We start from the raw sequence: 18,710 nt of genomic DNA on the forward strand, positions 1-18,710 counted from the left end.
CACCCTCCAGACCAGACAACATCCTGGTAAACCACCTCTGCATCCTCTCCAAAGCTTCCACATCCTTCTGGTAGCGTGGCGACCAGAATTGTGTGCAATATTCCAAGTATGGCCTTATCAAGGTTCTATACAGCTGTAGCATGGCTTGCCAGTTTTTATACTCGATGTCCCATCCAATGAAAGCAAGCACCCCGTATGCTTTCTTGACTCCCTTGTCCACTTGTGTTGCCACCTTCAAAGATCTGTGGGCCTGCATATCCAGATCTGACTTTCTATATTCATAAGAATTTTACCATTTACGATATATTTCCCCTGTATGTTTGAACTACCAAAATGCATTACCGCACATTTGTCCGGATTAAACTCCATTTGCCATTTCTAAGACTAAGTCTCCAATCTATCTATATTCTGCTGTATCCTTTGACAATCCTCAACACTATCTGCCACTCCAACCTTGGTGTCATCTGCAAACTTATCAGAGCAGCTACATTTTCCTCCAAATCGTTTATGTATATCACAAACAACAGAGGCCCAAAACCAATCCCTGTGGAATACCACTAGTCACAACTTTCCATTCAGAAAAATCCTGCTACTGCTACCCTTTGCCTTCTGTGACCGAGCCAGTTCTGTATCCATCTTGCCACCTCACCTCTGATCCCATGTGATTTCACCTTTTGTACCAGTCTGCCATGAGACACCTTGTCAAAGGCTTTAAAGAAGTCCACGTAAACTACATCCACCACCCTCCCTCATCAATCATCTTTATGTCACCTCCTCAAAAGACGCAATCAAGTTGAGAGACACGATCTCCCCTTCACAAAATCATGCTGTCTATCGCTAATGAGTCCATTTGTTTCTAAACAGGTATAAATCCAGTCCCTGAGAATTCTCTCTAATAATTTATCTACTGCTGATGTGAGGCTCACTGGCCAATAGTTTCCTGGATTATCCCTGCTGCCTTTCTTAAACAGCTGTACTATATTAGCTATTCTTCAGTCCTCTGGGATCTCACCTGTACCCAATGAGGATACAAAGATGTCAGTTAAGGCCCCAGCAATTTCCTCCCTTGCTTCCCTCAGTATTCTGGGGTAAATCAAATCTGACCCAGGAGACATATCTACCTTAAAGTCTTTTAAAACACCCAATACCACCTCCTTTTCGATGTCAACATTACCCAGACTGTCCACACATCCTACTCAAGAATCATCTTCCACAAAGTCCTTTTTGGTGAACACTGATTCCAAGTACTCATTCAGTACCTCGCCCATTTCCTCTGGCTCAACACATAGTAAAGCTTCAACATAACTGCCTTGGTTTTGTACTCTATACCTCTATTTGTCAAACTCTTAACCACTTTCTCCTTTTTGGCTTTCAATGTGAAGTGTAAAGTCGCCAGAGTCCCAGATGACCATTTGAGGGGGGGGAGGGCTGACTGATAGTGATTTAACCGGAGGGTCACCACACCATGGGGGAGGGTTGAGAAGGTGGGGCCTTCATGAATAATCTCAGCCAGTACAAGAATTGAACCCGTGCTGCTGGCCTCACTTTGTATCACAAACCATCTATCTAGCCAACTGAGCTAAACCTACCCCATAATGGGACATCACTTGTGGGTCGTGGACACCCCGTACATATGTGGACAATGTGAACCATGAGAACTAATCTGATCACATGCCCCATAAGGCAGCCCATTACGCTTACACGAGTTTAACAAACACTTGTGTAACTTGTTTTTGAGCAGGGCTGCGCATTCATGCTTGGCGTTGAGTCCAATATGAATTTCAGGGTCAGTACAACGCCAGTTATAAAGGCTGTGGTGGGTCATAATCAGACACATATCCTTTCGACTGTTTATAAAGGGCAGAGCATTGACCATACTCAACCAATCCGTGTTTGCAAAACTCCGAACAGAGCGTCTAACATTGGATGCGATTCTGCAATTGGACAGCATTTGTGAAACAATCCCGACGTGTTAAGAATTACACCAATGGCCAATTTAGGATTAGCAATCAGGCTCGCAATGTTACTTTCTAGAACCTAAATATATTCATATGCAGGGACCTTTCCTCTGCAGGCAAAAGGAGCATGTCCAGTTGCTGCATCTTTTTGAATAAAGAAAAGCGCGAGGGGCAATTGCTCCCTTGTGCATTCGCATGGCAACACCTTGATCAATCAAAGCCAAATTATCAACAAATAACATCCCTTTTCTGATACAGTATAAATGGTTGTTGCCTTCGAAATTTGGCATTTTAGAATCTGTCCTGATGAGTGCAAGATGAAAAGCTTTGACAGCAAGTCTCCTTTTCAGAAATATTGAATTTCTGACCTACTTCTGGCTTCCAGTTCAGCTATATTTAAAATCCATCTCCTTGCTTTCAAATCTCTTCTTGGCTTCACCCGTCACTAACTCTATAACCTCCTCCAGCCTTACGCCCTTCAGTTGCCTCGATGGGAAGTTCTGAAATTCCCTGCCAAACCTCTATTCCTTCAAACCTACCTTGTCCTGTCCTAATATTGCCTTATGTGACTCGGTGCCAAAGTTTGTTTAATAACATTTCTCTGAAGAACCTTCAGATCCTTTGCCACTTTAAACTGAGTACACAAATACAAGTTGTTCCAGTCCTGGTCAATACATCTTCCTCAACTAACATCACACTAAACATATCATTGCTGTTTGTGCAACCTTGCTGTGCACAACTTTTACTATATTGACTACTTGAGTTTAACTTCATAGGCTGCAAAGTGCTTTGGGACATCTGCAGGTAAAGAAAAGCACTATATAATTAAAATTCTTTCTTCCTTCAACAGTTTCTTTTATTATGTCTAAATAGATGGAATTAAGATTTCCATTTTTTGAGTCAAGGATGAGGGGCCAAAGAAACGAGATTAAATATACAGGACTTAAAATTTGACTCAAATAAGACTTAACAGGCAGATGAAGCTACTTCACAGAGAATTATGAAACTGTGCAAGACACTTCAAGGATTTGTAGTTGAAGCAAAAACTGTTAATAATTTTAGAGAAGTGAGAGACATGCCATATTTCTATATTTTTCACAGCACTGACCTGAAAATTCATAAAATACAAAAGGAGCAAGAATATCTCCCATGCACTAAAAGTTGTCAGACATCTGATTTCCATATTATCCCACCTTCATCCTTTTGGAGGATGTTGCCAAGATTCAAGTGTTTTGCCAGGGTATATACCTTTTAACTTAATTAGTAATGCTTGCTACAGACTGCAACACCAAAACAAGCACATATCTTGGTTTAACAGTTGAAATTCAATTTGACAAAAGACACTTACAATTTTTATGCTGGAAGTTTCGACGTAGCATCGGATGCTAGCCAGCACTGCTTCTACTACAGCAACATAAATCTGTGGCAACACCCTATGAAATAAAGATCATTCAGAGACTTACTCACTGATTCATGATGCAACTCAGAACAGCGTTACCAATATAATATCCACCAGCCACATGTTGTTAACTGAGAATAGGTATGTGGCCAATGACATTTCTGATTCGTAAGTTAACAATAAGAAATAGGCATTTAGCATTGGGATGTGATATCAACATTCACAAATGCATCGAATATCCATGGCACTTCAACCTTTTTGTCTCTGCTTTTGGTAAAACGCGAAGAGGAAAGGCAGAGCGAGTGGTTTTTGACGCTGCAAACCTTACTTCCTTGATTTTTGAATGGTGGCAGATGTTTGTTGAGTTTGATTGTAAGAAGATACAGCAGGACATAGCTTGGAGTCTTGGGCAGAGAAATAGCAAATGGAGTTTAATCCGGACAAATGTGAGCTAATGCTTTTTGGTAGGTCTAACAGAGGGGAAATATATATAGAAAGTCAGAGAGATCTGGGCGTGCAGGTCCACAGATCTTTGAAGGTGGCAACACAAGTGGACAAGGTAGTCAAGAAAGCATACGGAATGCTTGCCTTCATTGGACGGGGCATTGAGTATAAAAACTGGCAAGTCATGCGACAGTTGTATAGAACCTTGGTAAGGCCACACGGAATATTGCGCACAATTCTGGTCGCCACGCTACCAGAAGGATGTGGAGGCTTTGGAGAGGGTGCAGAGGTGGTTTACCACGATGTTGCCTGGTCGGAGGGTGTTAGCCATGTGGAGAGGCTGAATAGACTTGGACTGTTTTGATGAGAAAGACGGAGGTTGAGGAGTGACCTGATAGAGGTCCACAAGATTATAAGAGGTATGGATAGAGTTGATGGGCAGGCACTCTTTCGCAGGGTGGAGGGGTCAGTCACCAGGGGGCATAGGTTTAAGGTCCATGGAACATAGTTTAGATGAGATGCGCGAAGCAGGTTTTTTTACGCAGAGGGTAGTGAGTGCCTGGAAGGCATTGTCAGGGGAGGTTGTGGAAGCAGATACATTAATGGCGTTCAAAGGGCATCCTGACAAACACATGAATAGGATGGGTATAGAGGGTACAGCACAAAGTGCTGAGAGTTTTGGCAAAGGTTGGTATCATGACCGGGGCAGGCTTGGATGGCCGAAGGGCCTGTTTCTGTGCTGTTCTTTGTTTGAAATATACATGTGACACCCCTCCCCTTCCAGCAATCCAAAAATTAACTGTTCCCTCTGCTATGTTACCTTGTCCTTTCCTCAATCATGCATCTTCCCTCTCTATGCAAGCACAAGAAAGGCAAAATATGCCCTTTCTGCCTGTCCTTTCCCATTGTCCTTGGCCTCAAACACTCCTTCCAAGTGCTGTAGCGATTTGCATGAACTTCTTTCAATTTAATGTACAATATTCAGTGCCCATGATGCAGCTTTCTCTACACTGGAGAGACTAAACGTTAGTTGGGTGACTTCTTTGCTGAACACCTCCTTTCAATCTGAAAGCATGGCTATGAGCTTCTGGTCTCCTACCATTTAAATTCCCCGTCCCATGCTTACTTTGACCTCTCGATCATTGGCATCCCAATTGTTCCAATGAAGCTCAAATTTGCGGAACAGCATCTCACCTTTCATAGAATGATAGAAACCCTGCAGTGCAGAAGGAGGCCTTCGGCCCATTAAGTCTGCAGCAATCCTTTTGAAAGACCACCTTACCTAGGTCCAAACCCCCACCTTATCCCGGACACACTTAAGGACAATTTAGTATGGCCAATCCACCTAGCCTGCACATCTTTGCACTGTGGGAAGAAACCGGAGCACCAGGAGGAAACACACACAGACACTGGGAGAATCTGCAGACTCCACACCAACAGTAACCCGAGTTCGGAATCAAACCCGGGTCCCTTGTGCTTAAGTACTTTCTAGCCTTCCGGACTCAACATCACGTTCAATGATTCAGATCACAATTCTGCAATGTTCATTTAAAGTTGCCCTGTTTTACACTTCCAAGGGATAATTTTAAACTTCTGGTGATGAAATAAAACTGTTGATGTCGGATCTGTTGCATGTTAAAAACTTCGCCAAATCCCCTTTCCATCAATTGGACGATCTGGTGTCACTCGTTTTACGCTACTGCAAAGTAATGCTCGTTTTACACTATGCAACTCTTTCTGGCACCTAGCCGATGATCATCAGGATTTACGTGTTTACACTTTCTGCAGAAGTTCAAATATACCTCCTCCATCCCTCCTCCTGATCTCTGCAATGCATGAACAGATATTAGTTGAGGCCAAACAAATATATATATATTTAAAATAATGTTTTTTCTTCATTCTCAAAAATACCGCACTTAATTTTTCCACAGTAACAAACCATTAACTTTTGATTTTAAAACATCTCAGATGAAATGTTACTTGGGTACTGGATAAACTAACAAAAACAAATGAGCAACTGCTTCAGATTCTTCACACCAGAAGCCCTTTTATGTTCAATATGCTAAGCTGTTAACAGTCTGATGGGAAAGCCATTACAAATAATGGATGCACATTCTTTCTGCAGGGTAAGTGCCCATACACTGAGGATTTTCAATTGTAGTATTAAAAAAGCAACAAAGGCATATTATTCTATAAGTCTGGTTAAACTGATGATCAATGTAGAATTTCTCTCAGGCAAAAAACTTGCATACTGGCACTGGCCAAATGGAGTCAGCTAAAGCTGAAAAAGACTTGACAAGATATTGCAATCCTGGGTTGGATCCTAATACAAAACATTATTAAACCCTGCACCTGTCCACTGATTATTTTACAGTAGTCCTGTGATTTTCATCTTAGTTTCAACAGCCATTACAACTGATGTTGGTGCAAAATAAAAACAGAGATGTTGTATAAACTCAGCAGGTCTGGCAGCATCTATGGAGAGACACAGTTAATGTTCTGGATCTAAATGACCCTGAGACTGAAACGTTAACTGTTTCTCACATAGATGCTGCCAGACATGCTGAGTTTATCCAGCATTTTCTCTTTTTGCTTCAGGCTTCCAGCATCCGCCGTAATTTGCTTTTATTTGATATTGGCCCAAGTTCATCGTGCATATTTTTATCTTAAATGTTGGATTAGAAAGTTAAGAGTAAAAACTTACAAAAGTTCATTCTTTTTCTGTTGATTGTTGTCTTTGCCTGAAAGAATCAAATTAAAGTAGGCATTCATTTCACTTATGGTGGTCTTTAGAAATAGAAAATTAACTATTTCTTCAGGTATTAACTTACCCATGTAAGGTACGTGGGAATTTCCAAAAAAATATGTCCGTGAGCATGCCAAAGGTCCTCTGGGTGATGTGCACTGCACAACCTAGAAGGTTTTATATTATATTATTTCATATAGCCTTGGTAATTTTGCATGTTTTCAGACAAAAACAAAATATGAATTAACAATGCACAAAGCAGCACATTAAAGAAGAGAAATGCTATGACTTGGTGCAGGCTTGTGTTCAGTCTTTTCCACATAATGCATTTTGGTGCAATTCCCAGGATATCTTTTTTTTTAAATATAATTTTTATTGGAATTTTTTACAGAAAATATAAAACATAACGACAATGAAATGCAACAAAATAACCCATAATAACCGTACCACCCCCAGACCGTATCGACGCATGTATCACATCCCCCCACCCCCCCCAACCCCAATGAACAACAAAAGGACTTCAAAATAAATTTAAATTAAATAAACAAACATAGTCATCGTCCGCCCGCCCCCCCCCCCCCCACCTTTTCCCTCCCCCACCTTTTCCCCCCCCCGGTTGCTGCTGCTACTGTCCCCGTACCCTATCGTTGAGCCAGAAAGTCGAGAAAAGGTTGCCACCGCCTAAAGAACCCTTGTACCGACCCTCAGGGTGAATTTGACCTTCTCTAGCTTAATAAAACCCGCCATGTCATTGATCCAGGTCTCCACGCTTGGGGGCCTCGCATCCTTCCATTGTAGCAAGATCCTTCGCCGGGCTACTAGGGACGCAAAGGCCAGCACACCGGCCTCTTTCGCCTCCTGCACTCCCGGCTCCACCCCAACCCCAAAAATCGCGAGTCCCCATCCTGGCTTAACCCTGGATCCCACCACCCTCGACACTGTCCTCGCCACCCCCTTCCAGAACTCCTCCAGCGCCGGGCATGCCCAGAACATATGGGCATGGTTCGCTGGACTCCCCGAGCACCTGACACACCTGTCTTCACCCCCAAAGAACCTACTCATCCTTGTCCCAGTCATGTGGGCCCGGTGCAGCACCTTGAATTGGATGAGGCTAAGCCGCGCACACGAGGAGGAAGAATTAACCCTCTCCAGGGCATCAGCCCATGTCCCATCTTCGATCTGTTCCCCCAGTTCCCCCTCCCATTTAGCTTTCAGCTCCTCTACTGACGCCTCCTCCGCCTCCTGCATAACCTTGTAGATATCAGATATCTTCTCCTCTCCGACCCAGACCCCCGAAAGCACCCTGTCGCTCACCCCCCTCGCGGGAAGCGAAGGGAATCCCTCCACCTGCCGCCTAGCAAATGCCTTTACCTGCAGATACCTGAACATGTTCCCCGGGGGAGCCCAAATTTCTCCTCCAACTCCCCCAGGCTCGCAAACCTCCCATCAATAAACAGGTCCCTCAGCTGTCTGATGCCCGCTCTGTACCAACCCTGAAATCCCCCATCAATGTTCCCGGGGACGAACCTATGGTTCCCCCTCAACGGAGCCTCCATCGAGCCCCCCACTTCTCCCCTATGTCGCCTCCACTGCCCCCAAATCTTGAGGGTAGCCGCCACCACCGGACTCGTGGTATACCTCGTAGGAGGGAGCGGCCACGGCACCGTTACCAGGGCCCCCAGGCTTGTATCTCCACAGGACACCCTCTCCATCCGTTTCCATGCTGCCCCCTCCCCCTCCATTACCCACTTGCGCACCATCGACACCTTGGCCGCCCAATAATACCCCGAGAGATTGGGTAATGCCAGCCCCCCACCATCTCTACCCCGCTCCAAGAAGACCCTCTTCACCCTCGGGGTCCCATGCCCCCAAACAAAGCTCATGATGCTGCTCGTAACCCTTCTAAAAAAGGCCCTAGGGATAAAGATGGGCAAACACTGAAAAAGGAACAAGAACCTCGGGAGAATCGTCATTTTGACGGACTGCACTCTACCCGCCAACGATAGCGGCACCATGTCCCACCTTTTAAATTCCTCTTCCATCTGCTCCACCAGCCTGGTAAAATTAAGCTTATGGACAGTCCCCCAACTCCTGGCCACCTGCACCCCCAGGTATCTGAAACTCTTCACTGCCCTCTTAAATGGGAGTCTCCCAATTCCCTCCTCCTGATCACCCGGGTGTACTACAAATACCTCACTCTTGCCTAAATTTAACTTATAGCCCGAGAAGCCCCCAAAGTCCGCTAACAGCTCCATCACCCCCGGCATTCCCCCTTCTGGATCCGCCACATACAACAGCAGGTCGTCCGCATACAGCGATACACGATGTTACTCCCCACCCCGCACCAGACCCCTCCATCTCCCTGACTCCCTCAACGCCATAGCCAAAGGTTCAATCGCCAGTGCAAAGAGCAAGGGAGACAGGGGGCACCCCTGCCTGGTCCCACGGTAGAGCCTAAAGTACTCCGATCTCCTTCCATTTGTAACTACACTTGCCATCGGAGCCGCGTAGAGCAGCCTCACCCATTTGATGAATCCCACCCCGAATCCGAACCGCTCCAGCACCTCCCACAGGTACCCCCACTCAACTCTATCAAACGCTTTCTCCGCATTCACCACTATCTCCGCCTCCCCCTCCACTGCCGGCATCATAATAACATTTAGCAGTCTCCGCACATTCGTGTTGAGCTGCCGTCCCTTGACAAATCCTGTCTGATCCTCGTGTATCACCGCTGGCACACAGTCCTCTATCCTGGTGGCCAGGATCTTCGCCAGCAACTTAGCGTCAACATTGAGGAGCGAGATAGGCCTGTATGATCCACACTGCAAGGGGTCCTTATCCCGCTTTAGGATCAGAGAGATCAGTGCCCGCGACATCGTCGGGGGCAAAGCCCCCCCCTCCCATGCCTCATTGAAAGCTCGCACCAACAGGGGGCCCACCAGATCCGCATACTTTTTATAAAATTCCACAGGGAACCCGTCCGGCCCCGGCGCCTTACCTGACTGCATTTGTCCAATCCCCCTGACTAGCTCCTCCAACTCTATCGGCGCCCCCAGCCCCTCTACCAGCTCCTCTTGAACCCTTGGGAACCGTAGCCTGTTCATGAAGCTCTCCATACCCCCTCTCCCCATCGGAGGTTCTGACCGGTACAGTTCCTCGTAAAAGTTCCTAAAGACCCCATTTACTTCTGTCCCCTTCTGCACTACATTCCCACCCCTATCCGTCACTCCACCAATTTCCCTAGCCGCATCTCGCCTGCGGAGCTGATGCGCCAACATCCTGCTCGCCTTCTCCCCATACTCATATACCGTGCCCTGCGACCTCCTCCACTGTGTCTCCGCCTTTCTGGTGGTCAACAAGTCAAATTTGGCCTGCAAACTGCGCCGTTCCCCCAGCAACCCCTCCTCCGGTGCCTCCGCGTATCTCCTGTCCACATCCAGGAGCTCCCCCACCAGTCTCTCCCTCTCCTTCCTCTCCCTCCTTTCCCTATGGGCCCGGATGGAGATCAGCTCCCCCAGGATCACTGCTTTCAGAGCCTCCCAGACCATCCCCACCCGGACCTCCCCCGTATCATTGGTATCAAGATACCCCTCAATACTTCCCCGGACCCTCCTACACACCTCCTCATCAGCCAGCAGCCCCACATCCAGACGCCAGAGCGGGCGCTGGACCCGCGCCTCCCCCATCTCCAGATCAACCCAGTGCGGAGCATGGTCTGAAATCGCTATGGCCGAATACTCTGCATCCTGCACCTTCGGGATCAATCCCCTGCTCAGGATGAAAAAATCTATTCGGGAATAGACCCTATGGACATGGGAGAAAAAGGAATACTCCCGCGCTCTCGGCCTCCCAAACCTCCAGGGATCCACCCCTCCCATCTGGTCCATAAACCCCCTCAGCACTCTGGCCGCCGCCGGTCTCCTACCCGTCCTTGAACTGGACCGGTCCAGTGGGGGATCCAGCACTGTGTTAAAGTCTCCCCCCATGATCAGGCCCCCTGCCTCCAGGTCCGGAATGCGTCCCAACAAGCGCCTCATGAAGCCGGCATCATCCCAATTCGGGGCATATACATTAACCAGCACCACCTTCTCTCCCTGCAGCCTACCCTTCACCATAATATATCTGCCCTCCTTGTCCGACACCACCTCAGCCGCCTCGAACGCCACCCTCTTCCCCACCAGGATCGCCACCCCCCAGTTCTTTGCGTCCAATCCGGAGTGAAAAACCTGCCCTACCCACCCCTTCCTCAGACGAACCTGGTCCGCCACCTTCAAGTGGGTCTCCTGGAGCATAGCCACGTCCGCCTTCAGCCCCTTCAGATGAGAAAATACCCTGGTTCTCTTAACCGGCCCATTCAGCCCCCTCACGTTCCAGGTAATCAGCCGAATCAGAGAGCAACCTGCCCCTCTCCCCCGCCGGCTAGCCATAGCTTATCAACTGCTCGCCCCAGGCCAGCTCGCCCCGCCTGACCCGTTCCCCATGGCGATAACACCTCTCCTCTACCCCCCCGGCCCACGCCAGCTCCTTCCTGGCCATTCCAGCAGCAACCCGGTATCCCCCCCCCCCCCCCCCCCCCCCCCCCCCACCCCCCCAGGCTAGGACCCCACCTAGCCGCGACGCACCCTCCATGGTACTTCCGTGAGTCAGCTGACTTCTGCTGACCCGGCAGCTCCTGCCAAAACCCATCTCCTCCCGGCATGGGGTCATCCCCCTCTTGCCACACCTCCTTGGCACCGCTTCAGCGCGGGAAAGAAAACCAGTAGAGGCCACGCCCCCACCTCCAGCTCCGCCCCCCCTGCCCCGCAGCGCGGACAACCAGAGGAAAGCCCGCACTTTCACACTGCCACACCCCACCCTTCCGACGCAGCTCCTCAAAATCCAGTTTCACCCCAACCCCCGGCCCCGTACAGAAGAGAACATATAAAGCACATACCCCACACCCATACAAAACAGACAAACCCACCCGGAAACAGAGCAAAAAGAAAAGCAGCATAAAAAAACACGTGTCAAAATTGAAGAACAGCAACAGCGAAAACAGCAACGGCCATAGTGTGTCCCCAGATCCTAGTTCGAGTCCAGTTTCTCCGCCTTTACAAAGGCCCACGCCTCCTCCGGGGACTCGAAGTAGTGGTGCCGGCCCTTATATGTCACCCACAGACGCGCAGGCTGCAGCATTCCAAATCTGACCTGCTTGGCATGCAGCACCGCCTTCGTCCGGTTGAACCCGGCCCTCCGTTTTGCCACCTCCGCACTCCAGTCCTGGTAGATTCGTACTACCGAGTTCTCCCACTTGCTGCTCCTCTCTTTCTTGGCCCAGCGCAGCACACACTCCCGGACACTAAATCGATGGAACCGCACCAGCACAGCCCGCGGGGGTTCATTTGCCTTAGGCCTCCTGGCCAGCACTCTGTGAGCTCCCTCAAGCTCCAGGGGCAAATGGAAGGACCCCGCTCCCATCAACGAGCTCAACATCGTGGTCACGTACCACAGGAGATCCCTCCGCCAGGCCCAGGACCCTCAAATTCTTTCGCCTCGTGCGAACGTCCAGCTCCTCCAAGCGGTCTTGCCACTTTTTTTGAAGTGCCTCGTGCAACTCCACTTTCCCAACGAGGACCACGGCCTCCTCCTCCCTCTCAGCGGCCTGCTGCTGCAACTCCCGGATAGACACCTCCTGGGCCGCCTGAGCTCCAAGCAGCTTGTTGGTAGTCGCATTCAGTGAGTCCAGCAACTCAGCCTTCAGCTCCGCAAAACAGCGCAGAAGAGCAGCTTGCTGCTCCTGCGCCCACTTCCACCAGTCCTCGGGTGTTCCGCCAGCCGCCATTTTGTCCTTCTTCCCCCGCTTTTCTTGGGGAGCTGCTGCAGCTTTTTCCTTTGCCCCACTCCGGGTGAGCACCATAAATTATGGGGAATGCTCCTCTAGACACCTTCCCCCACCGGGATTCGTTGCGACAGCGCCGTTTGGGGCCCTCAAATCGGCCCAAAAGTCCTTAAGTAGCGGGAGCTGCGGTGCGGCTCAGCCGCAACTGCAAAGCCGGTTTTCTGACCGCTCCACTCCTAGTCCAGGCCATCCACCGGTGGAGAATCTGAGAAGGAGTGTTCCCACACGGGGAAAATTCCAAACAGCACCACTACGAGCCCTTAAAAGAGCCCCAAAGTCCGAAAATAGTGGGAGCCACTGAACGTGCGGCTTAGCTCCGCATCACCGCTACCGGAAGTCCGTCTCCGCTTCTTCAATGGCCTTGGTGAGATCTTTTCACAGTTCTTCCCTCTGCTGCTAGAATTCAGCTTTCATAAAGGCCCTCAGGTCAGCTTGAGATCTATAAGCTGGCCCTTCCCCCGCTAGCATGCTTGCAGAGCCTTTTGTTTGTTGCTGCTGAGACAAATCTTGCACTGTTTCTGAGGGTCATCCTATTCCTGGGGGAAAATACTCCTTGAACATTCACCCACGCCTTTTCATCGAAATTCCAACCCGTGCTGCCCAAAAAAGAGCTCTTTTCTGCAACCTTAGGCAGGAGCTGCCTTGTGTGCTCACTCACTTCATGATGCACACCGGAAGTCTCCATTCCCAGGATATCTTTGTTGGACAATCAAATTAAGTAATCAATTCAATGTGACAAAATAAATTTTGTTATTATACTCAAACACTTTGAAGAATTATTGACAATGGTCTCAGCACTGAAGCTAAAACACCAACTAATTTCCATGTCGCTCAGGTCTATCAACATCAATTCAGATTATTTAATCTAAAGAGATGAGGGTGCAGGTAATTACTTTGTACAGGGTAACAGTATTAACAAATCAAGCAACAATTTTGGGACATCTCCGGTGGAGGAAAGCAAATTCCCTCAGTAAACAAAAATACAACTCCCATTTATTATGCTTTAATATTTAAACTCAAATATTATATTCCAACTCAACAGTTCAAACATAAAATGAAAGATTAGCTTCAGATTGTTGTGTAATGTAACTATTTACCAAATCAGTGAATACTCAGCTGGCTATACAGTGTACACAGAGTAAAATACGCTATATCTGGACTGAGGTTAAAAGTGTCCATCTGTTAAGTGAAAACATCAATCAGATACAAGGCCATTATAACTGACAAGATATAACAGCTTAACGGCTTTTAGCACCATAGATGCTACGAATATTGACATAACCTGAAGTTTATTTGTTTGCAGTTATGACTGTCCCTTCATCCAGTCTTTTGGATGGGTAAAATACGTTTTCTGTTTCCAGTCATCTTAGAAACCAAGATGACATGGTCTCTATCCTTAAGAGCCCAATATTGAAAATGTGAACATCTACCACATCATGCACTCGTTGTGCAGTTTAAAACCAACTACAGTTTTTCATACTGTCACACGTGCAACATTTGATTACATCTCCTGCACCGAAACCATTCTGATGTAAGCTTCAGCATAGCCTATTTAACCAAGTTGATCAATGTTAAGACACAGGTGTCATGTAACATCCCATGGTACCTGAGATAAACCATTTGGTCAAATTAAGTTTCATGTCTTAACTAATACTCAATTAGTCTGTCAGATAAAAAAACATTGCCTCTTTTTGATACATCATCTTGGCCTTAAAGTTACTTAGATGCACACCAATAAACATATGTGTCAATCATAGGTTTATTACATTCTAGATAGCAATAAAAATTAAATATTTTCCCAATCTTAAATTTAACCTTTTGGTGACAAGTAGAATGAGAAGTCCAAACCAACATATTTGCAGACTAAATTTTGTATTGTATCCTATTTACATTCCACCAAACAATTTGCCACAGCCACAGTAAAAACCAGCATGCATGCTTGTGTATATGAAATGGGACAATTAATTACATTACCATATGCCTAGCTGTGCCTCCTCTGTTGTTTGTGTTTTTAACTAGGTGACCCTCGGATGGAAAAGTGAAGCTGTACGAGTTTAGGTTTTCTTTTGTCGAGTGACAACCAAAGAGAAGGAAAGGCTGTCGATCAGTGCTGAATAAGGGGAAGAAAAACAGCAAGTAAAATCATCAGAATATTTCTAGTCTACTTTCAAAGAAATTGTACATAGTCATTCTTGTGACTACGGAGTACTCGGAGGAAACCCATGCAGACACAGGGATAACGTGCAAACTCTGCACAGGCAGTGACCCAAGCCAGGAATCAAACCCGGGTCCCTGGCGCTGTGACGCAACAGAGATAACCATAGTGCTAACATGCCGTACTGGGCGAGATTCCCACTTGCTGACGGCAGTAAAGCAATTTGATTAGTTAACAAGCTGCTGAAGTCTAATTGCCCAAGTCCACCAGAAGTTAATGGCGGCTCAAAAGGTTTCACTGGACTTGCACTGGTCTCCTATGCCTTCAAAGGCTCCCCAGGTTTGCCTGTGGTCTCATTGGGGGGTCATTCTTAGGCCCTCAGTGCCCAATGGAGGCCTTACGGTAGGAAACAGCTAACTGTCAATGTGTGTTAAGTTGGCAATTATGGGTTAATTGAATAAGCACTTCAGTGAGTGTGTACAGAAAAGAGAACTAGGTGAGACAAGGGAAGCTTATGTGAAAGAATAAGTGTGTGTGGAAAAAGTCAGGACTCGGTTCAAAACCTCACAAAGTATCAAAGAATCTCGTTAGAGCAGAAGGAAGCCATTCGGCCCATCGGGTCTGCACCAACCCTTCGAAAGAGCACTTCACCCATGTCCACTCCCCTGCCCTATCCCCATAACATGGGTTTGGTACGTTTCGGCGTAGCCCATTCGGCGTCAGGGAAATAATTGGCTGATTCGGCGTGGCCGTTTAGGCGTCAGGACATTTCGGCTTTTAAAAATATTTTTAAAACCTAGTTAAAAAACCTTCATTAAAACGCCGAATTGGCCACGCCGAAACGTCCCATTCCTCTCTCAGGAACAAAGGTGAAATGGTTCCACGGTTTTGAATAAACCTTTTAAACCTTGGGGGTGGGGGGTTACTGTTCCCCTGAACCAGGCCGCCTGTCCGCTTCACCTCGCCGGCTGCTGTCCCCCTGAACTGGGCCGCCTGTCTGCTTATTTTCAGAATGTCTCAAAAGCAGCACGATTAATGTTGAATTGTTTTTCAATTGGTAATTTTAAAACTTCATTTAGAAATCACTATTGATTTTTCCAGTAATAATGGAGCTAGCTGATATCTGCCTTGAAAGAAACTTAAATGAAGATCTAAGAATTAATAATCAGTTTTAAAATTGGAAGGCAATAAAACAAAGCTGTTCATATTGGTTATTGAAATTACAAAATCCATTTCTAACCTTAAGAAATTTGACTATTCTGGGTTAAACATAAAGTACTTCCTCACTGTTGGGAAAGAGTTCCCTAGTTTAAGTTAGAATTGGGGTTTTATTATTTAATAAACTGCAAGGATAGGGATACAGGAGGCACTGTTTTGTTGTGGAGGAATGATTACTGAACACAATAAACTGGAGTCGAAAAAGGTCAAAATTTGCTTTGTAGTTCTTATTATAGAATTATCATCAGAGCTTAACACTCACCTTCTTTATGATCGTTCAAGGTAAATACAAAATTCACTGACCAATAGTAAGGACCTGCGGGCATGCTATTCACTAAGAGCAACAGCAAGACCGATATTAAATGTCTGCTTATTGCACTAACCTGTCTTTCTGAAGCCTGTCCCGCCGCCGAAAAATTCCTCCGCTGAAAAATTCCTCCGCCGAAAGGGCTACGCCGAATGGGCCACGCCGAAACGTCCCATCCCCCCCCATAACATAACCTACACAAGGGACCGTTTAAGACAGCCACAATCCACCTAACCTGCACATCTTTTGACTGTGGGAGGAAACTGGAGCACCCGAAGAAAATCCACGCAGACATGGGGAGAATGTGCAAACTCCACACAGTCACCCAAGGATGGAACTGAACCCGGATCCCTGCCACCGTGTCCCTCGTAGAGAGGGAGAAACTGTTCCCACTCGTAAAAGGATCAAAAATGAGGGGGCACAGATTTAAGGTGATTTACAAAATTAGCAAATGAAATGGGAAGAACTTTTTCCACACAGCACGTGGTTCGGGTCTAGAACTCCCGTAGCTGCTCATGAAAATTTCAGTGTTATAACCTGTTAACTGACAAATTTTATTGAGATATTCAATCCAAATGATCTTAATAATTTAATCAGCTTGCTTTTGCTTTAAAAATCTTTTTTTTTTCCATGTAGTGTTACCATCTAGAACATAGAACATTACAGCGCAGTATAGGCCCTTCGGCCCACGATGTTGCGCCGTCCTGTGAAACCCCTCTAAAGTCCCTCTACACTATTCCCTTATCGTCCATATGCCTATCCAATGACCATTTGAATGCGTTTAGTGTTGGCGAGTCCACTACTGTTGCAGGCAGGGCATTCCATGCCCTTACTACTCTCTGAATAAAGAACCTACCTCTGACATCTGTCCTATATCTATCTCCCTTCAATTTAAAGCTATGTCCCCTCGTGCTGGACATCACCATCCGAGGAAAAAGGCTCTCGATGTCCACCCTATCTAATCCTCTGATCATCTTGTATGCCTCAATTAAGTCACCTCTTAACCTTCTTCTCTCTAACGAAAACAGCCTCAAGTCCTTCAGCCTTTCCTCATATGATCTTCCCTCCATACCAGGCAACATTCTTGTAAATCTCCTCTGTACCCTTTCCAATGCTTCCACATCCTTCCTATAATGTGGCGACCAGAACTGCACACAATACTCCAAATGCGGCCACACCAGAGTTTTGTACAACTGCAACATGACCTAATGGCTCCAAAACTCAATTCCTCTACCAATAAAAGCTAACACACCGTACGCCTTCTTAACAACCCTCTCAACCTGGGTGGCAACTTTCAGGGATCTATGGACATGGACACCGAGATCTCTCTGCTCGTCCACACTACCAAGAATCTTACCCATTAGCCCAGTACTCTGCCTTTCTGTTATTCCTTCCAAAATGAATCACCTCACACTTTTCTGCATTAAACTCCATTTGCCACCTGTCAGCCCAGCTCTGCAGCTTATCTATGTCCCTCTGTAACTTGTAACATCCTTCTGCACTGTCCACAACTCCACCAACTTTAGTGTCATCTGCAAATTTACTCACGCATCCTTCTACGCCCTCCTCCAGGTCATTTAGAAAAATGACAAACAGCAACGGCCCCAAAACAGATCCTTGTGGCACACCACTAGTAACTGGACACCAGTCGGAGCATTTCCCATCAACCACCACTCTTTGTCTTCTATCAACTAGCCAATTTCTGATCCAAACTGCTAAATCACCCTGAAACCCATGCCTCTGTATTTTCTGCAATAGCCTACCGTGGGGAACCTTATCAAACGCTTTACTGAAATCCATATACACCACATCATCTGCTTTACCCTCATCCACCTGTTTGGTCACCTTCTCGAAGAACTCAATGAGGTTTGTGAGGCACGACCTACCCTTCACAAAACCATGTTGACTATCTCTAATCAAATTATTCCTTTCCAGATGATTATACATCCTATCTCTTATAAACCGTTCCAAGACTTTTCCCACAACAGAAGTAAGGCTCACTGGCCTATAGTTACCGGGGTGATCTCTACTCCACTTCTTGTACAAGGGGACAACATTTGCTATCCTCCAGTCCTCTGGCACTATTCCTGTAGACAAAGATGACTTAAAGATCAAAGCCAAAGGCTCAGCAATCTCCTCCCTAGCTTCCCAGAGAATCCTAGGATAAATCCCATCTGGCCCAGGGGACTTATCTATTTTCACACTTTCCAGAATCGCTAACACCTCCTCCTTATGAACCTCAAGCCCTTCTAGTCTAGTAGCCTGTATCTCAGTATTCTCCTCGACAACTTTGTCTTTTTCCTGTGTGAAAATTTAAAATGATTTGACTTAATGAAGTAAAAGGGTTTCTAACGCCCAGAATCAAAAAAAAACTAAATTCATCAAATACAAAGTGACATTTTTCAAAATTATTTTGCATATCTTAGAATCTACAGTGCACAAGGAGGCCATTCGGCCCATCGAGTCTGTACCTTTTCTCTGTAATTTGACTGGTTATCAATCCATGACTGAAGTAAGTTCGAAAAGGCTGAAAAATAAAATTAAATGTCATTTTTGGAAGGAGAACCAAATTGCCTTAAAATGCTAAGCTTGTTTCGCTAAGTCT

At 46.5% G+C, this 18,710-nt stretch overlaps 1 protein-coding gene across 1 annotated transcript in view; it reads right to left on the reverse strand.

Moving 5' to 3' along the window:
- Positions 1-18,710, reverse strand: part of c3h20orf194 (chromosome 3 C20orf194 homolog) — a 257,070-nt gene that overhangs the window by 178,764 nt on the left and 59,596 nt on the right. Inside the window, exons 9-13 of the mRNA XM_038793206.1 lie at positions 18,577-18,632; positions 14,400-14,535; positions 6,633-6,714; positions 6,506-6,542; positions 3,307-3,391 (exon numbers count right to left, since the gene is read on the reverse strand). Coding sequence (XP_038649134.1) covers positions 3,307-3,391; positions 6,506-6,542; positions 6,633-6,714; positions 14,400-14,535; positions 18,577-18,632 — 396 coding nt within the window. The remainder of the gene's footprint in view (positions 1-3,306; positions 3,392-6,505; positions 6,543-6,632; positions 6,715-14,399; positions 14,536-18,576; positions 18,633-18,710) is intronic.

The sequence above is a fragment of the Scyliorhinus canicula genome, chromosome 3, assembly GCF_902713615.1.
Source record: "Scyliorhinus canicula chromosome 3, sScyCan1.1, whole genome shotgun sequence".
NCBI lineage: Eukaryota > Metazoa > Chordata > Chondrichthyes > Carcharhiniformes > Scyliorhinidae > Scyliorhinus > Scyliorhinus canicula.